The sequence below is a fragment of the Asterias amurensis genome, chromosome 11 (genome assembly GCF_032118995.1).
Source record: "Asterias amurensis chromosome 11, ASM3211899v1".
Lineage (NCBI taxonomy): Eukaryota > Metazoa > Echinodermata > Asteroidea > Forcipulatida > Asteriidae > Asterias > Asterias amurensis.
This window is the reverse complement of record NC_092658.1, coordinates 18322105-18343139: the sequence shown is the minus strand read 5'-3', so window position 1 is coordinate 18343139 and position 21035 is coordinate 18322105. Positions and strand designations below refer to the sequence as shown.

The 21035-nt window shown below is 38.3% G+C and overlaps 1 protein-coding gene across 3 annotated transcripts; it reads right to left on the bottom strand.

The window, feature by feature from the left end:
- Nucleotides 1-2762: 2762 nt before the first annotated feature.
- LOC139944249 (mechanosensory protein 2-like) lies at nt 2763-19728 on the bottom strand. 3 transcript variants are annotated; one of them, XR_011786934.1, is made up of 8 exons: nt 19528-19728; nt 17971-18074; nt 16485-16640; nt 15158-15417; nt 14362-14440; nt 12983-13209; nt 3365-3590; nt 2763-2872 (listed from the first exon to the last, which is right to left on the bottom strand). XR_011786934.1 is itself a non-coding variant. In XM_071941226.1 (7 exons), the coding sequence occupies exons 1-6, from the start codon at nt 19601-19603 to the stop codon at nt 13024-13026; spliced, it is 861 nt and encodes a 286-aa protein (XP_071797327.1). In that variant the 5' UTR covers nt 19604-19728; the 3' UTR covers nt 9716-11817; nt 12983-13023. The 3 variants fall into 3 exon arrangements, 2 of the variants coding, with proteins under 2 accessions (XP_071797327.1, XP_071797326.1); XM_071941226.1 differs by lacking the exons at nt 2763-2872; nt 3365-3590 and adding an exon at nt 9716-11817; XM_071941225.1 differs by lacking the exons at nt 2763-2872; nt 3365-3590 and having other exon boundaries at nt 9716-13209.
- Nucleotides 19729-21035: the final 1307 nt, after the last annotated feature.

Sequence of the window (21035 nt, the reverse complement as noted above, 5' to 3'; positions counted from 1 at the left end):
TTGGATTCTAAGGTTTGTGGTGCTTGGATTCTAAGGGTTGTGGTGCTTGGATTCTAAGGGTTGTGGTGCTTGGATTCTAAGGTTTGTGGTGCTTGGATTCTAAGGGTTGTGGTGCTTGGATTCTAAGGGTTGTGGTGCTTGGATTCTAAGGGTTGTAGTGCTTGGATTCTAAGGTTTGTGGTGCTTGGATTCTAAGGTTTGTGGTGCTTGGATTCTAAGGGTTGTGGTGCTTGGATTCTAAGGGTTGTGGTGCTTGGATTCTAAGGGTTGTGGTGCTTGGATTCTAAGGGTTGTGGTGCTTGGATTCTAAGGGTTGTGGTGCTTGGATTCTAAGGTTTGTGGTGCTTGGATTCTAAGGTTTGTGGTGCTTGGATTCTAAGGGTTGTGGTGCTTGGATTCTAAGGTTTGTGGTGCTTGGATTCTAAGGGTTGTGGTGCTTGGATTCTAAGGTTTGTGGTGCTTGGATTCTAAGGTTTGTGGTGCTTGGATTCTAAGGGTTGTGGTGCTTGGATTCTAAGGGTTGTGGTGCTTGGATTCTAAGGTTTGTGGTACTTGGATTCTAAGGTTTGTGGTGCTTGGATTCTAAGGGTTGTGGTGCTTGGATTCTAAGGGTTGTGGTGCTTGGATTCTAAGGGTTGTGGTGCTTGGATTCTAAGGTTTGTGGTGCTTGGATTCTAAGGTTTGTGGTGCTTGGATTCTAAGGGTTGTGGTGCTTGGATTCTACGGTTTGTGGTGCTTGGATTCTAAGGGTTGTGGTGCTTGGATTCTAAGGTTTGTGGTGCTTGGATTCTAAGGGTTGTGGTGCTTAGATTCTAAGGTTTGTGGTGCTTGGATTCTAAGGTTTGTGGTGCTTGGATTCTAAGGTTTGTGGTGCTTGGATTCTAAGGGTTGTGGTGCTTGGATTCTAAGGGTTGTGGTGCTTGGATTCTAAGGGTTGTGGTGCTTGGATTCTAAGGGTTGTAGTGCTTGGATTCTAAGGGTTGTGGTGCTTGGATTCTAAGGGTTGTGGTGCTTGGATTCTAAGGGTTGTGGTGCTTGGATTCTAAGGGTTGTGGTGCTTGGATTCTAAGGGTTGTGGTGCTTGGATTCTAAGGGTTGTGGTGCTTGGATTCTAAGGGTTGTGGTGCTTGGATTCTAAGGTTTGTGGTGCTTGGATTCTAAGGTTTGTGGTGCTTGGATTCTAAGGTTTGTGGTGCTTGGATTCTAAGGGTTGTGGTGCTTGGATTCTAAGGGTTGTGGTGCTTGGATTCTACGGTTTTACGTGCTTGGGTTTTAAGTTTTCTGGTACTTGGGTGCTAAGGTTTGTGGTGCTCGGGTCCTAAGTTTTCATGTACTTGGGTGCTAAGGTTTGTGGTGCTTGGGTCCTAAATTTTCTGGTACTTGGGTGCTAATGTTTGTTGTTTTGGTGCTAAGGTTTGTGGTACTTGGATGCTTCGGTTTGTGTTGCCTGGGTATAAGGCTACAGTAGAGACTACTCTCTTTATCTTTGAAAATCTGATAAATTGAAATATTCCCAGGCGCAAATATTATTCTTCGCTGTACCAACGGGCTCTACAAGACAGATCATGAAAATCAAAAGACTAAGACTTGACTTAATTTTTGGCACCCCCTATAGATGGTACCTGAGGCTAATGCTCCCCCTTGCCATGCCCTAGACCCTACTGCTGCATTATTTATAAAAAGTGTACAGTTTTTCTTATATCAGGCATGCAAGATACTTGGTCCTTAGGAAACAAAGTAAGAACAAGGACAGGAGTACAAGGGCTGACCCACATGTACAAGGTGTAGGTTTTAATAGACTTTTCAGTCTATTTAATACCAACTTTAAAGATTTTTCCATGGGCAATTTCTTTTTTGAAATCAGACTAATACCAATATTAAACTTGCCCAGTCTCTCCGAGCCAGAATATCATGCCTGTCTTACAAATGCCATCAAACAGGACATATAGTGTTGTATGTCCCATTTGAAGGACGAAGCAAGTGGGTTCAATTGATTGCTCAAGGACACAAAGGACATGAATTGGACTTGAACCCACACTCTGACAACACCACATCACAAGTCAAGTGCTGAAGACAGCCACAACATTCCACAAGGAGATTTCCCTACATGCAATTATTAAAATAGCGGGCGCTATGTTCTTTTAATGGAAGGTGCCATGTTCTGTATTACAGATTTGATTCATGTGAAATTCAATGCTCTGTGGGTGCCTTCTACCCCCGGTAGGACGCTAGGTGCACTTCAATGGGGAGTCCAAGTAGGGCTATAGGTGCATCTTTGGGGCAAGGGGATGAAAAGAAATTGATTTTGAGACGTGGACTAAACCATTATTGGGAAATTATGTGCTTGCAGCTAATTGAACTATTTGGTCTCAGTCATCAGCGTCCACAATTAAGGGTTGAACCAAAATACTACATCTAAAATTCTTTACTACATAGGCTAATTCCAGGGCAGCTTAACCTGGCAATAATATCAGTTTAAGAGGGTTTAGGACAAAAACAAAGACAGTGAGGCTCCGCTCAATGATGTTCAAATAGTATTGAGCAGGGTATTATTTACAATAATTATTTGCCATACACAAAGAACTTCTACTAATAAAGTAAAGTGTCTCCGACTACAACTTACTTGGTCTTTCTCCAGATTCATTTCCTTCTCTAAGACTTTCTCCAGCCACACTCAGGCAAAACACCAGCACAGCCCTCCACCATGTCCACCGAATTGACTATAGTACATGCAGTAATAGTAGGGTCTAGATAGGGCTTACCTTTCCCAAGCACAGCTCCCAGCAGACTGCCTGCACCATAGTGTTTTGAATTGGCCTCCACACTTGACAATAGAATCATGGACAATGGATGAGGTGGAATGTTGCTCACCCTGCCAAGACCAAATTAAATAGGAGGGGCAGGGAAGGAGGATGGAAAAATTCACTACAATATGCTTTGAGAAATAGAAACAATATACTATGTCGGGGTAGGGTTGACCATGTTTTTCTCCCCTTTTCTGCCTCTCCTTCTCTCTTTATCAGAAAACACTTACAATTGTATCCCAACATATGCATAAAATGACAAATCTGACTCAAGTGGTCATAAGCTGCAAGAGAATGAGTGAAAGTCCACCCTTGTTCTTTGTGTGCTTTCAGATGCCTTAAAAGGCTCAAGGCATGAAGACTTTTATTTGAGTGAGAATTAACCCCTTTCTCACTGTTTTACTTGAGAGGGAGCTGTTTCTCACAATGTTTTAAACTCTTATCAACACTCTCCATTCCTCGTTACCAGGTTAGTTTTTAAGGTAACAATTGTTTTGAGTACCGATAGTGTTCAGTTCCTTTAAGTATAGAGAAAGGATTTGTGTGCCTTTCTTACTTACCTTCAATGTTAATTGAGGGGGGGGGGGGCTGGTGGACTTGAGCCCCCTGACAATATCCCCACCTTTTGGGTGCACTTCTGTCAGGTCTTGTCATCAATAGCCAACTGCACTTCAGTGACATATATCTAAAGATGGTGTTACAGCAACAAACAGCTCACAAGTGCCATTAACCTGTCTCCCTTGCTTGGATGGACTGCTTGGTGCACAAGGTTCCTGGAGCAATATTCTTTACGAATGTAGAAGTTAATATATGTTAATGTCATGTGTGTGATTCAATTTCTGCCGTACATAAATAAAACCTGCTTTCGTGTTGGCCCATGGACTAAATTAAAGATGAATCCAGGTTCTTCTCACTTGTAATGTGAACGTGATCACTTAGTGAGGAGTTGTCAAGCTTTTCAAGGATTTTCAGGAATATTTTGGTACAGATCTTCGTTTGCCTCTAATGGTTGCGTCTTCCCAAAAATAGGATCACGCAGGGGGGGGGGGGGGGGGGCCACTTTCACAAAGACCTTAGATTGATAATGAGTGCGAATCAATCTGAACTGCAAAGCAAAGTGGGACATCACAATACAAATTAAACTATGGAAAACTAATCTTAAGATGAAGCTTAGTCCTTCATGAAATCAAGCCCAGGGATGGATTTCACAAACAGTTAAGACTGGTCTTATCTCGAGTTAGGACAAGTTACTTGTCTTAACTTATGACTAGTCCCAGGAGATTATTAAAACCTAAGGCTTGTCCTAAGTTAGGACGAGTTAGGACCCAACCCTTTTGTATTAAGACCTAGTTTAGGAAATTGAATAAATGAAAAAGACAAGACAAGGAAAATTTCACACAAAGTAGAGATTTCAAAATCTTTATTTTGATATTTCAAATGCTAATCACATACAATTGTGACCCAATAATATGAAACCAAAAACATTTGCTATGACTTCATACACAATCTCTCTAAAGACAATTTTGTAATATATATAAAAAACAGCTACCTTCCAAAGATAGTTTTAACAATTTCTTTTTTTTTTTTTTTTTTTTACATTTATTTTTTACTTTCGTATATACCATGACTGTATAACAATACTTCCCAAAAATTATTATCAATTTGGGGTAAAAAAAAAAGACAAATTGACTGGAGCAGTGTTCGAACCCGCAGACAGGGAAATAATATATTCATAACAAAGTACATCTTATAATCTAGAAGATACATGTCTTAACTACAAGGAGCTTCTTGGAAAAAGTATCCTCAGCACTAGAGAAGTAGCTCAAAGAGCACATTTTCACCGGGCGAAAATTACAGCATTTTTTCCACCTTGCAGACAACAACAAAAAGGAATTCGGATAAAAGTACTGACTCTAACCTCCATGGTATTTGACAACATGTAGTAAAAAGTGCTGTTCACACAACAGCAATTTAACTTGGGTCCCTTGCTTAAGTTTAGCATGGTTGTAAAATGTAGCAATGTTTGACAAGATTATGCAAGAGAACTTCAACAGTAAAACAAACTGTTGTCTTTTCACACGAGGTACATTTTGTAAATTTTATGCTACAATAAATGCTACAATTTAGCAAGGGAACCTTGCTAAATTTCTGTCATGTGAAAGGGTCTTAACACCTACTTTCTATTAAAAATTCACTCCCAGTCTTGATTGTTGACGCTTGTTTATAAAGCCACCAGTAGAGGGCGCAACATCTACTGGTTCAAAGAGACTACTGGCTTGGAGAGACTGGGCAAGTTTAATTCTGATATCTTTTGTCCAGTAACTTGTGATATGATTGACTAGTACATTTACAAAACCGAACATCGCCAATCAAGACCAATTCACTCCCCTTTATGACACATTTTTCCCCTAAAAATGTTTACAACATTTTTGAACAGAACTTCTTAGAACAACCGTGTCCTTGGCCCCTCTGAAAATGGTTCAGGAAATAACATTGTGTTTTAAATGTGATCAGAAAATTTTGCTTTTATAGCTTGGGATCTTCTCACTGATTCAAAGAGATGGAGAACTGACTAATAAGAAGCACAACTAATTCTGCATTGAGAAGCACAAACAATTCTGCATAGAGAAAATATTGCTTAGCAGTTGTCTACTTAGCAGAAATGAGAAAGATATGAGAAAGATACCAGTCTTAAATTGTACATGTGACATGGTAGTTTGGCTGGTAACCTTATTCTGGTAAGCATGATGTTGTTGTGCTTAGCAACTTTTGTGCTTAAGCAGCTCTATGGGCCCTGCTGGGCCCAACTTCATAGAGATGTTTAAGCACAAAAAGTTTGTTTCTGGTATCCGGCCAATGTTGTGCTACTGTAAGAAGAAAATGTGTTCAGCAATGTTTTCCACTATAGCAGTTCTATGGCAAGAGCAACAAGTAGCTTAGGCACAAAACATATGTGCTTCAGAGAATATGGTTACCAACCACAAAATTCTGTCAACTGTACCGCCTTTGACTGCTAGCCTGCTCTATTTTCTAAGAAGAAATAAGTTGAGCACTTGTGTCTGCTTTTAAGCAGCTCTATTAATGTGGCTCCAAATTTGTAGCATCATTCAAAACCTCAAAATTTTGACCTCACAACATTAAGTGAACTATGTTTTAAGGAAAAATTCCCGATGGATTTTGATGAGATGGCAAGCTTAAATTACCACCTTTAGTTTTACAATCTGAAAATGAGTTTAACCATACAGTGAAGGCACTTTCAAGAAGAAACCCTGCCTGAATCACTTTTGTGTCATAACCAATGAAAATATATAATTATAATTCTTGTTTGTCTCCTTATTGTTAATTTCTATTTGATGTATTTTTATTACATATTTGATATTGGCATTTGCAATTCAGTATTTAGCTGTGATACATATTTAAATAAGCTATTTTTGAATTGAATTGAATATGCGCTCAAAGTTATTGAAAAATATAAATTTATTTGAGGGCCGTCAGAAGTTCTGAAGATGAAATTATTTTCTTTAAAACTAATCCAATATCCTAGAATATGCACTTCATGCTAACAGCACTCAAGCAAGACAACAATTTCATTGCTGCCTGTATAAATAGATTTGCAATTTCCACCACCTTTTCACCCTGCCCTTGCCCTTACCCCCGAGAAAATATTAAATAATTATAGAGGCTCTCCTCTCCCCCGCTTACAACATCAGAGTCAGTGGTTCTCTGATTAAAAATACAAAATTGTTGGGATATTTAAAAAAGTATTACCACAAAAGCAGCACCTTACACGTTCAGGCCCAAATTTTGCCCATAAAAAAAAAATCATAAATTAGTTCTCTTTTATTACACTAGCGTGCAATGAACACTCTAATCAATCTTTTGCATATTTCATCAGGTATCAAATTAACATTTGATGTGTTTGTGTGTTACATTGCGGTCGGAGAGAACTACTTGAAGTGAGCAACACAGCGTGGGCAAAGTCTCCAGTGTGTTTACTAATGAAAACAAGATTATTATCTGCATTGGAATGATCGTCTACCCAGTAGTAGAGACCTGGTTCAGTATATCATTCTCATTATAAGGCCAAGTACAAAAAAATACCAGTTGGTCGTTTCGGTTTTTCCAGAAAGAGAATGAGGGCCTTTGTTTTGTTATTTCTTTCTAGGGTGATTGCCAAGCAATTTTAAATCATTTTGAATTCTTTTATTTTAAAGTCACCGCTTACTTTATATAGTACAAGTTCTAAAAAGATTAGTACAGTTAATGAGAAATATACCCAAAATTTGTCTTCATAATGAAGACAATTAAAAAGTGTCAAAAGTGTCAAAAAGGGATAGTGCAGTTGATAACGATACTAAATAAGCTAAAGAAATAGTCCCAGCCAAACATATAATTGATACCTCACCATGCAGTGCCCTAAATCATACATAAAAAAGGATGCGGCTTTAAAAACGGACGAGGGAGGGGACGATTAACCGGTTTTTATTTTTCTTTGGCCTAATGAGAGAGACAATTTCAGCGTCTATGCTGAGACCACCGATGCATTCAGTGATTGCATCCATCACCTTGTGCTGCGTAAAGATTCATAACCCTATCAGCGTATTCAATGCAATTTCATCAGGGTCGTTTTAATGACTCGCAATTCACTTGCCCTGGTTCTTAAAGTGCATTACGGCAGTAGTGTACATCAAGTGCAAAATTAAAGTAGTTTTGTCGGCGCACTTTATTCACCGTTAAAGTCACTGGACACTATTTGTAATCGCTCAAAATAATTATTAGCCTAAAACCTTCTTGGTAATGGGCAATGGAGAGCTATTGATATACAACATTGTGAGAACGGCTCCCTCTTTGAAGTAGTGTAGTTTTTGAGAAAGAGGCTTTTTTTGACTCACATATTAAAAGACTTTTAAAAGCCTTTTTTTAGGCGTCTGAAAGCACACAAACTGTGCAACAAGGGTATTTTTCTTCCATTATTCTCTTGCAACCTCTATGACCAATTGAGTCCAAATTTTCACGGGTTTGTTGCGTATATTATTACCAAACGTGTCCAATGCCTTAAGTGATCAAATGCCCCTTAAGTTCAATTTCAGAGACTGGCTATACCAGAGTATATTATTATTATATTGTTATTTTTTCAATTTCAGAATTCAGCAAATGCCAAGCATCATCTTCAAAAGTATTATTATTGATGAGTATACAGTGCTAACACACGTCTGTGTATGGGTGAAAAAAAAATTGATAGTCTTTATCCTGATGCAAATTTTAATCTACTTTTAAAGACAGTGGACACTATTGGTAATTGTCAAAGACTAGTATTCACAGTTGGTGTATCTCAACATATGCATAAAACAACAGGCCTGTGCAAATTTGAGCTCAATCGGTCGTCGAACATGCGAGATAATAATGAAAGAAAAAACACCATTGTCACACGAAGTTGTGTGCTTTCAGATGCTTGATTTCGAGACCTCAAATTCTAAACTTGATGTCTTGAAATCAAATTCATGGAAAATTACTTCTTTCTCGAAAACTACGTCACTTCCGAGGGAGCCGTTTCTCACAAGGTTTTATACTATCAACCTCTCCCCATAACTCGTTACCAAGTGAGGTTTTATGCTGATAATTATATTGAGTAATATACCAATAGTGTCCACTGCCTTTAAATAACGAACAAAAATAAAATAAATCAGAATTTAACAACACTGTCAAGAAAATAGTTATGAATAAAACGAAAAGAGAAAAAACATAAATTGAAAATTAACATCATGGAGTGTTTTTAAATTGACATGCTGTGCACAATTATCTGCTAACGTTGCACATAATAAATGCCAGTATGCTGTCTCAAGGATCGCAATACCCCCCCCCCCCCCCCCCCCCCCGAAAGAAGGTGGTGATACTTCACGCATGGTCTAAATATATTATGACATATTCCTGCATCTTTATACTTCAACCTTAGGGGTCAAGCAAATGCCCTTCAACACTACTGTACTGTTGGGCTTTATTGCAACCCCCCCCCCCTCTCCCCACTAAAAAAAAAAAGATTCCTCAGAATAAAGCCTAGCTAATACCTGTAAATACAAATGCAAATACGGATCAAGTTTTGACGTCAGCTGGCTGTTTTTGCAGCTAATGTTTCACAGAAGTATAACTCATTTCAATTGGTGCAAATTATTTGTTGCCAAGTTGTGGCGTCAAAACTGGTGAACAATAACTTCAACATGGTTCAAATATGCAAATGAGTTATTGTCAGGATATTCTTTAACATTTCCAGAAGCCATGTAACATAAACGATGTACATGTTACAAGTTATTCATGCATTGTATGGCAAAACATGGCATAATCAACAGTCATTTAAGTACATTATTTCATGTAAAAAAAAACATTATCTGTCAAAAAATTTTTATGAAAAAATTAAACCCCTCTATATTTGTTTTTTTTTAGTTACGTTGTAATGGAATACAAAAGCTGCTGAATTATTGCACCCAATAAGACCATTACTATAATACATTAATATGCTTAAACATTATTGAGATTTCTTTTACTGTCATTACAGTTGACTACAAAACCTTAAATAAGAATATACTTAAACCAACTGACACTTAAATTTTACTTTTTACTCTAATGAATAATATTGATAAATATTTCAAATGTTTCTCTTGGGATTTTGGTTTTTATTCCAAAAGGGAATGAAATAATAAAAATTTACCACTAATGTAAAAATGTCATTAGGACAATCAGAAATGTGGTCAAACTATAAAGTTTGTTTAAATTTAGTTGTTGTTGTAGTAGTTGTTGTTTAACTTTTTTGGGAGGCGAGGTGACACAACGCCCTCCCTACCCCTACCCTTTAAAGGAAACCCAGCTGTGCAGCTGTATTCTAATAGAATCGCTACCCCCCCCCCCCACCCCTCCTTTCTCACCCTATCTCTCTCTCACGTTCAAGTTACAAAAAGGTTGCTTACGGAGCCCAGTGCAGGGCCCAGATTAGATAGAGATAAGCATCTTTACAAATGGCAAAGAAACAGGTTACCAGCCAAAATGACATCTCATTCAGTGTTATGATTGGTGCCCTGTAAGCATTTATTTTCTGCTTAACCCTACTACCCTACTCCCTAAGAGTGATACACTAGGGTCCTTCCTCAATCAAAAGAAATCCAACAACTTTATGGTAGCTCAACACCCAAACTGCTGGAGGTAGGCACTGAAAACTAATGTAGCCAATGGGTCCCTCTTGAGTGGCCGCCCATTGGTCCTGTTTATGTTGCAGAAGCCCACAATACACAAAAAGTTCTGAAAAAGTCTGAACTGCTACAGGGTTTATTATTTAGTAGGTTCCTCTGATTATGGTGGGTCCTGATCCCATCATTTTACTAGTGTACTCTTCAATAAAAAAATAAAAACACGGGGCTGGATTTTGAAGGGTTTAGGGTTATTAGGGTGTACAACTTTTTTAAATGGAGCCTGGTTCGCAAAGACAAAAGCTACTGCATTGTTACTTGCAAACAATTATCTCTTTTTTGTTATAATGCCAACAGAACATCCTTTTGATAAAATATATGTACAGTTCAAAGCCGGTGGGCTGTAGTGATATTGCACCAAAGTATGCACAATATATTTTTTTAACACTTATTGCAATAAGCCTAAAAAATATAAAACTATTTCAATTTAAGCAGTGATCATGAGACCAAAAAATCAAGCGACACAGAAACAAATACCCTTTTCAAGTGGCATGTATGTCATGTGTATGTTTTGTATTAACAAAAAGTTGAAATACATTAGTCAAAGCGTTTTTGCTTTTGATTAACACCCACATCTGCAACAGCTGGTGGGAAATGAAAAGCTTTCTCTTCCTATCTTTTGAAGCCCTGAAGCCTTTTTATGGGTGTCTGAAGGCACACAAATTTGTGCAACAAGGCAGTTTTTTGTTTGAGTATTCTCTTACAACCTCGATGACCAATTGAAACTAAATTTTCACAAATTTCCACTGGTCTTTGACAAGTACCAAACGTGTCCAGTGCCTTTTAACAGCAAGATCACTTAAAAAAAACTTACTCCCAAGACCTGCATGTACTTCTCCAATGCCAACCTCAATCAACCACTATCATTTAGTCTTAAGTCACTCAAGGTAAGCCAACCCAGCCTGTTACGTTAGACAGTTGTTATTTGGGCATAACAGTCCTCAATCCTTTGCAATCAGATAATTTTCTGACTGTTGGGGATTCAGGTTCTGAGATGTCACTGACGCTTCCCAAGGTGCCACTCTGTTTTTTCCATCCCATTAAAATAAATGCCACCAAACCGAGAATGTGAGGGCCCCTTTTTCATAAAGTAGAACCAGAGGTCATTATTGCTACAGGAAACTTGACAGTAGCGTAAATAAGGTATATTTGTTTCTTGCTTTAAAAAAAAAAAGAAAATGTTGTCTGTCTTTTGCATGCTGTGATAAGATGAAATAAAATAAATAAATAAATAATAATACTAGAAAATAAATAAGTAAATAAATAATAATAGTATTAATTTTGTTGCCCCATAAAAGTACATATTTCTAACTCCCAAACACTTTTAGTGTTATATTGGAAAAGTATGACATGGTGCTCAGAAAAACAATATATATTTTGAACTACAGGGCGGCAGAAAAATTGATGTTTTAAAGAAAAAAATTATAAATTCATTGGTCAAACCTTACAAGTTTAAATTTACACACTCTAGTACTAAAATATGGGCCAAATTTCATCAAGAAATATAGTGAACACTTTTTCCAAAAATGTCAAAAATAGTACAAAATCCATTCAAAAGTTGCCAGAATTTAGTGAGTTGTGTTATATAGAAAATACATCAATTAAATTGACACCGAATAATACTAACACTTAACACAAATTTTCTCCTACTATAAATTGATTATTAAACAATCGATAAAGCACTACCAAGAATGCTAGATGTTTAAAAAAAATTCCTCGTCCAAAATCGTTCTGTCTGGCGGTTGATTGATGCCTAATTATATGCAAGTCCATCAATTCTGTTGATGAATATTAAACCAAACTCAAGACAGACAATTGACATTTATAAATTATTCAACAATGAGTATAGTTTATCATTGTTAAACATCACCTGGCGCAGAATCATGTCTCCGCTTACTGGAAGCCCCACAATGGCGCTAATAGAAGCCAACAAAATCAGCGCCAATCGTAATTTAACAAGTAAGCATGGAACGTTTGCCTGTGTACATAAAAACCTCACTTTACTAAGCCAGTCATCGCTTACACAGCTAGCGCGGAAATTTGGCGCTTATCGTGTTAGTGAAGAATGGCAACCGTAAAGCAGAATCCACAGTAAACAGAGCCATGACAATTGGGCCCTGAGCAGGCAAGTCAAAATGCAAGAATTCTCATTATGTCCAAGAAAAAATGTCAATTTAGATTTGACTTCTAAAAGTAATAGTCATAACTCAATAGACTGTTGACTTTTGGTTCAATAATTAGAGTTAGAGCAACAAACTCAACCAAAATAAACATAATTGCTTTTCTTCGCCCAGGAGGGTGAATGGGTATCCATGAGTACAGAGTTGGTTCTTATGGCTGATTTTAAGTTTGGTGTGCTAAAATGCTGAACAATTGGCAACACAAGCTGACTTATCTCCAGAGAGGTGAAATAGTTTCAGGAATGAAAATAATAAATGGCCCAACGAACACAGGGGAATAATGTTTTTGCACCGATGGCGACAAAATTTACAGATGGTGGTATGTAAATATCCGTTAACATTCAGCAGAATTCAGCAGGGATTCTGTCTCAATACGTATGAAAATTACATGACATTTTGAAAATTACATGACATTTTGACTTGCAACCAGTTTTTGCAAAGGAAATTATGGTACACACCAAGCGCACTTCCAAGCTTTACAGATTGTTTAAGTTGTACCTGTTTGTATTGGACCAGTCAGGAACTCTAGCATTGATACTGTTGTGTTTATATTTCTTTAAATAGATACCCTTTGGTATCAGTATAGTTTGTTTTTTACGTTTAATAGTTACATGAAGATATGTTGGTAACGTTATGCTACCTAACCTTCTCTCCAACGAAGGTAAAACTCTTGAAACCATTTTTGGTGCTGGTCTCAAAAAAAATAAACATTTCTTTTTATCAGTTTTCTGGGTTACTAACAACATCCTACTTGTCTACTCACCAAAACCCCCAGATCTCTGCATAACGTCCAACCGACTTGGATTACTTCAACATACCAGACAAAAGATCGATGGGCAGCGGGAAGATGATGGTGGAGTTTCTTTCAGCCGAGATGGCGTTAAGTGTCTGCAAGTAACGGAGCTGGAGGGCACTGGGGGCCTCAGCCATGATGTCAGCTGCCTCCTTGAGGGCCCGGGAGGCATTCCGCTCTCCCTCCGCGGCAATCACCTGGTTTATAAATGGATAATTTTAAGTCAAGCATATAATCACAAACTACTATTGATTTATCTAAAAGTCAAACATTGCAACCCAAAGGCTGAATTGTGTCAAAAACACAAAACATTCCCAGGCGTGTAATTGCGTCTTTGAGAGGGCAAGGCCAGTTTGCATTTTGCAAAGAGCACGTCCATTGGAAAATCTTATAGTCTATTGGAAACTTCTGTCGGGCATCAAGGCCAAGAATAGGGGCAACAGAGTGAATTCTGACTGGTCTTCATGTGTTTTAATTGCCATTTGGCCAGCAGACCTCTGTTAAGGGAGATTGCTGAACTAGTGGTGTGCAAGTCTTAGAAGCACCATTGATGGGTGGGAGACCATTCCATATATTGTCATGGTTGGTAACTTGTATGGTACCTCATAGGGCTCCTTAAGAACAAGCATAATAATAAACCATAATAAGAATAACCATAATAATAAACAGTATTTATAGAAACAAAAGCTACAAACATGATCAAATTAAAACATAGGCCTACAATACTAAGTTATATAAGTCAAATATCCTACAGATAAGATCACCAGCAGATACAAAGTTAAAAACATTAGAAACAACAGACCTATACATATAAACACATACAAATGTGTTATTAATAATACAATAAAAGATCAATTCCTACAACATACATTGAATCATTCCTATGAGTATAATTATGAACACTAATACACAGTTTAATAGATGTTAAATTTGCATAACAGAACTCTGGAAAATATTTATTGCTTAGCAAAGTGTGACGTCAAAATACATAATTACGATGGTAGTATTGACAACTAATCTTCTGATGAATCTTAGTGCTTTGCGAAATCCACCCTTGGTTTCATAAGGGGTCTGTATTATCTAGTGTTGTACTAGACAGATTTCGTTTTCGATGACGAATGGTTCTGCGATGGTATGAGTAGAAAAAAGCCAAACAATGAAATTTTCAACCCAACGCAGATTCATCCCAAGTACTGTTGGGAAATTGAGGGACGACCATCCTCAAAGCCAACACATGCGCAGATGATGCTAAATGTCATCATTACTGTCGCAGAACCATCCGTCGTCCAAAACAAAATCTCTCTCTTGTTATGGAGTTGACTACAACGATTGTAAGAATAGATTCTGACCTTGGCTCTGGCTTCTCTTGAGGCTTCAGCTTCAGCAGCCATAGCTCGCTGCATCTGCACTGGCAGACGGACGTCTTTACTGTAATATCAATTGAAAAATCAACAATCACGCCATGGGCAAAACCACAGTAGTTTTAGAATAAAAATAATAATCGTTTTTTATATTTGTTGCAATATGTTTGGTTCTCCTTGCATTACAGAGAAAATTGTCAATGATACTTTGCTTTTTATCACTGAAATCTATGCCATATTTCTTGGAAACTACATCATCAAAAAGTAATTCTCATAACAGAAGGTACCAGACTATTTTCCAGCCTCATGTTGGCTGAGTTTGTACATTTAGCTTTGAATGGAGGAGAACCAAGTCATGATAAAGGTCTAAGTGCTGGTGTTCTTTCTTAAAGACACTGGACCCCTTCGGCAATTGTCATAGACAATTGTCTTCTCACTTGGTGTATCTCAAAATATGCACAAAACAACAAACGTGTGAAATTTTGAACTCAATTGGTCGTCGAAGTTGCGAGATAATAATGGATGAAAAAAAACTTTGCCGCACGAAGTTGTGAGCTTTCAGATGCTTAATTTCGAGACCTCAAAATCTAATTCTGGGGTCTCAAAATCAAATTCAAATAGTTTAGTGAGAAATAACTTCTTTCTCGAGAACGTCATTACTTCAGAGGGAGCCAGTTCTCACAATGTTTTATACTATCAACCTCTCCCCATTACTCGTTACCAGGGTTTTATGCTAATGGTTATTTTGAACAATTACCAATAGTGTCCAGTGCCTTTAACTCACATTTCCACTCTTTCCACCTTCACTCCCCATGGGTCTGTGGCCACATCAAGGAGAGCTTTGAGTGTTGCACTGATCTCATCCCGGTGGCTCAGTACCTCGGCCAGGGTCTTGGTACCCAAGACGTTACGCAGCGTGGTAGCAGCCAAGAGCTCTGTTGACCGCTTGTAGTTCTCCACGTTAAGCACCGCCATGGTGGGATCGGACACGCGGAAGTAGACCACAGCGTCAACAGTAACAGTCACACTGTCTTTTGAGAGTAACTGTCAACATAAGGAGAAAATCATGTTTGTGTACGTCATTACCAACAACCCAGCAGATACAATAAGCCAATGTTTGTTTGTTAAGATGATCTTCCCATAGAGGGAACTCGGCAAACTCCCACAAGGAGGCAACCAATCTCTCTCATACAAACATTGGTTTACTGTGTATGATTATGAATTGCACAAATCATGGCACAAATCAAGAATTCATGACGACACTTATTCTTCTGTTAGCTTGGGGGGTTCAAACCCACAAACTTGTGATTGCAAGTCCTGCAGTCAAACCACTGGACCACGGTGGCAATTTGCGAGTTAGATTTGAATAATGTCTGGTACAGTGATGTGCTTGATCAGACTGTAGAGAAAGTTGCTATGTCAAATGATTCGTGGCAAACTTTTGCATAGCAACCTCCAGATGAGCAGAGCATGGAACCATTGTACCATGCACATCCATTCAGAATTGTGTTTGGGTGTTCACCATCTCTAACATACCTGTGCAAAAGCTTGCCCCAAATCAAGTAACACAGCAACTGAGTGTTTTTTAGTCTGATTAGTACAAATTAAAGTGGTAACTTGTGATCAAGGACACTATTGTACCTGACAATATTCAAATCAAACACGCAGATGGCTTATTATTAATATTCATCATTTTAAAGTAGGTGATTAAATGGCCTACTCTTTTATTCCCTTTTTGTAGTATTTTCAGGCCTAGGCCCAACTTCAAAAAGCATGTAAGCACAAAAACTTACTTAGGACCAGTAAACATTTGCTTAGCAACTGATACCAGTCATTTCTTGCTTACACTCCCAACACACCGAACTTGTTCTCACTACGTTCTGATAAATGTAGTCTTGGTGCAAGACATTGTTATTCACACCATCACTCAACTATCGCAATCGCCCGCTTGCTCCCTACTTGTTGTTGCGCATGTTACTATCATCTTGCAACAAGACTACATTTTTCCGAACGTAGTGAGAATGAGTTCGGTATGATGGGAGTATTTGCCAAGAAATTTGCTAAGCAGAATTTTCTGCTGAGAAACTTTATAAAATTGGGCCCCTGTTTACCTCTTGGGGAGGTACATCAAATGAGAGTGTCCTGAGGTCTATCACTCTGAACTCATCGATGCATGGGATGATGAAGAACAGACCCGGTCCCTTAGGTCCGCCGGGCAGGAGCCGACCGGCACGGAAGATTATTGCTCTCTCATACTCGGCAACTGTCTGAAAGATGAAAAAAATACCAAGAGATTTAGCACAGTTTCTTAACCATAAGATTATGTGGGATTTGAGGCATTGCAATGGTGAGGTATCAATATTTATTTGGTATGTGGTAACACCATGTGTGTATCTACTTGCCAGGTAGATTATGTTCTTTTGAGAACTTGTCTTGCGTTATATTGTACTAATGCAGAGTAGATTTTCGAAATTCGGGAGACTTCTCAGTTCTGAAAAGAACTGCCTGGGCGGGAGGTACAAAATAGGCAGGACTACTACTTTAGCTTTGAAGTAACTTCTCAGTATTAACTTCACTACCACTGAGTGAGTTCTAGCTTGCTATAGTCATCGTAGAAAAACTATGATAACATCAGATTATGAAAACTAATTGTTTTTCAATTTTGAGCCTTTTTGTTGAATAGCTACATTAAACCAACTACTGCTCAGTGTCTTTTCAATAATAGTAATAATAGTTAGTTTTCAAATAGCGCTTTTCACGCACGAAGGGCGTCCCAAAGCGTTTCACATTATTACTCCTGGTCACTGACTGGGCTTTAAATCATTCCTTAATTAAACCATCTCAGCTCCCTGGGGAGTATACAGCCTTATGCAACAAGTATGTGCTACTCGGCTAAAACAATCACAAGAACCATATCTGCCCTCACAGGTACCCATTTACCCCTGGTTGGAGAAAAGCATGTAGTCAAGTGTCTTTCTCAAGGACACAAGTGTCATGACCGGGATTTGAACCCACACTTTGCTGAACAGAGTCACCAGAGCTTGAGGGACAAAGAATTTTAAAGGGGCTATGTCGTCATGATCAAAACCAAACAAAATGATGTTAAATTTGCATAAAGGCTATAGAATATTTTATGTGATTCTATCCATACAGCAATGTGTAATAAGCACTGTATACTCAAGAGTCAGAAAAACAAATCCCAGACTGAGGTGAGACTCGAACAATGGACCCCAACCATTCTAGAGCAGTATGTCTCACCAGCTAGACCACCAAGCTTGCCCAGTAGCTACCTCAAACCCCAGCCATATCTCGTTGGGCCCTGCCACCCAACCACCCTTCAATGTTGGCTCTCAATGCGCGGTCTGCCCTCCAGCTGGGGTTAACAAAATCGAGAGAGGGGATGAGGGAGCCTATGTTTATTGCCATATAGCCCATAGCATGTTGGCCAGGATTGTAGAGCCGGTTCAATTCCTATATTCTAAATAACAAACGAAACCTAGTTTACATTTCATTTGATCTCATTAGGAGGGGAGGGGACTGGGGGAATGGGATACCCTTTGGTTACACCACTGTATACATTATAGTACATGACTGTACCTTGAATATCATACACACGGAGATAGGGATTGTGAATACGATCAGCACAACGGAAAAAAACATGAGAACATAGATGCAAACTCCCAGACCTTCTTGTGGGTTTTCTGAAATGAGATGAATGAAAACACATGAAATCAGATGAAAAATAATAAGTACAGTCGAGCGATGAGAGCGGTTGGGTTTCGACCAGCGCCCAAATTCATAAACATGTAAGCACAAAAAACGTACTAAGCACAAAATAGTATATTAGGCCTAAATGGTAGTTGCTTAGCACAAACAGAAACAGGTTGCCATGACAAAATTACATTTAGTTTGCATAATTGTTGTGGCTGGTGCCCCCCCCCCTACTCAATTTTTAGTTTAGAAAAGAAACAAGCAGTATTTTCTGCTTTAAACAGCGTTATGAAATTGGGCAGGTTTTCTTGAAAACATGTTTATTCTGAACTAGGTTCATTTAGAAAGACCCATTCTTGGGCGCTGTATTTCTTTATAGCATATTTTTCTGACATTCCCCAGGAAACTCTCTCCCTCACTAAATGCAATCCGCACTATGCTATGATTTTCACCACACCAAACCAAAAAAAACTGGTCACAAATTCAAAAAAGACCCAACGAAATAGCTTGAAAACCACCTACCTACTACCGGAGTGCGTTTGGCGACCCCAACCAGAAACATTGGTTGTTGGTTGAGCGTTTACGCGCGTCGGTTGAGCGCGGTAACGATGCTGTTCAGGTAAACTGGTAATTGACTTGTTGAGTTGGTTGGGCTTTGGTTGGGGTCGCCAAAATGCACTCCTGGCTTCTCAATCAATTGCATACTATCAATTAAAGAACTTTTCACCAAAATACATGTACAAAGTGAATAAAACTTGCTTTCATTTATATTAAATGGATGTGTAGAAGGTTCACACTTGGTCACTATTACATTAGAAAAGTAGTAGTACTGCTACCACTGGTTCTGGTGAATTACTACACAATCTCCACATGTCGGATGTATCCGTGCAGGTGACTGAGTAGCAAGATTTACAAAAATGGATTAGGGACTGTGAATATGGTCAGCAAGACAGAAATACTGTCACTAGTGTCAGTGGTGGGACTACACATTGTCAACAATAATAACAATAAAACATTGCATGTATCCTCGTTTACCGTATTTTAATTTAATTTTATATTTTTTAATATTTTATCCAATGATGACTAGCTAGAGATATGAAAATAAAGTAAACTAACACTCAGTAACAATTTATTTTGTATTTTATAATACTAATAATTGGGTAAAATTATGCAGAGTTATTATAATGCATCAGCAACCAAGCCCATGGCCAGTAAATAGGACGAGGGTATTTTTTCTATGCAGAGCAGAGCAGAAAATGGTGATAAAAGTCTGTCTGTGTCATTGCTCTGTTTATGTTTATGCATAGATAGAGCTCCCTCTATCATGTCTATTGCACATGCATCCCCCCATGCGTTGGACATGGTCATCAGCCAGAGAATGAGATGCATAAAAAACATAATATTTACTTACACAGACTTTACAGAAATGGGTTAAATACTCACCATCACCATGCTTAATCATAAGGTATCTTTCGGCAGGCGGCTCCACAAGCTTCGTGGCCCCAGAAGTGGAAGCCATGTTTTAACTGTTGTCGAGAGAATTCGAGAAGGATTGTGTGTTTCACTCTTCCACAGTTGTCAAAATGTATTACTAAAATATTGCTCGGGTCCTAATGAAAATGAGTAATGTACTTTCCCTTGATAGATTTCATAGTCTGGTCTCCGCCGCCTCCTGTGTATAAAGTGATAATGAACAAAATTCCTAAACTTGTTAAAGTCCACTGAGGGGATAGTTAGGCTATCAGTGACCTTTTTTCTCCAGTGAAAAGTGAAGTTGCTGTTCTAACCGTTATTTTTCCCCAATGATATTATGTCTCAAATTATATAAATATTTACTATTTTGCATTATGATTTAGCGCCCACTTTTAGTTTTAAACATGATCAGTTTGACAGAATATTCAAAGTAAACTTGGAAACTAGGTTTGATTTGTTTGTCAAATATTGTTGTTTTGATGTAAAGATAAACAAATGTTTCAATGCATTAATCTAGTAAACAGGACTCGGCATAAATTAATGTCAACAAGTCCAAACTTGGGGTTATCTAGACTGGTGGTTTCTTCATTTGACTTGCAGCATGGAGCAATAAACTAGTTTATTGCTCCATGCTTGCAGTCACCATCCAATGTGACATAATTGTTTGAGATGGTACCTCCTTTTTGTTTGGGGGGGGGGGGGGGTCGAGCCCCCTCGCAAATGCCTGCAAATTTTTGCAGTTTTAACCACGTTTTAACAGTTGTATTCTTTATTTCTGAAGCAGAATAATTGCATGTAAAAGGAGATGGACGTTGTAACCAAAAGGAGGGTCACAAAATACGCCCATGCCGGAGGAAGAACTGCCTAAAACCAGACTGTGTTTTGCCCCGTGACAGCGCGTGACACTTTAACAAAAGAGGGCGCTGTGTAAACAACTGCGCTCGTGCAAAAAGGGTGCACCACCACTCGAGACTCTATGATAGAGCAAGTGATGACGAATAAACAAGCAAATATTCAAAAGTACTCACAAAATGTGCTAAAGTCTCTCAGCCTCTTGAAATCAAACAAAGTCATTTTTTCGCGACTACACTTCAGATTTAGTAGATTGGCTAAAGTAGGATCATTATTGAAACAGTGTGTAGGCGGCCTACAGTGCTCCAAGTTGAAAGTGAACGACTATAAGCATACAACACATTTTTAATATGTTATTTGTTATTTCACAAAAATTTAATCTGAGAGGCGTTACTGCAAAACACTTCTCAGGTTGTGCATTGCTTCCTGTATTAAAATCGCTCCGGATTTTTTGCCGCAATATTATTTTAAAAACGTGACCACCTTTTAAAATGAAATGTTACCATGGCTAGTTTCTTTTAGATAGGGCCTACATCTATATGATTAAAACAACTGAATGGTTAAAAAACCCAAAGGTATACACATTTTACTTTTAATGGCCAGTCCTACACTATTTGGTTTGGCTG

Coding starts and splice junctions, on each gene's coding strand:
- LOC139944249 (XM_071941225.1), bottom strand. CDS start 19,603: ATGGCTTCCACTTCTGGGGCCACGAAGCTTGTGGAGCCGCCTGCCGAA. Junction 18,075..19,527: donor TATGATTAAGCATGGTGATG/GTGAGTATTTAA, acceptor ATCTCATTTCAG/AAAACCCACAAGAAGGTCTG. Junction 13,210..14,361: donor CAAGAGAAGCCAGAGCCAAG/GTCAGAATCTAT, acceptor TTTATAAACCAG/GTGATTGCCGCGGAGGGAGA.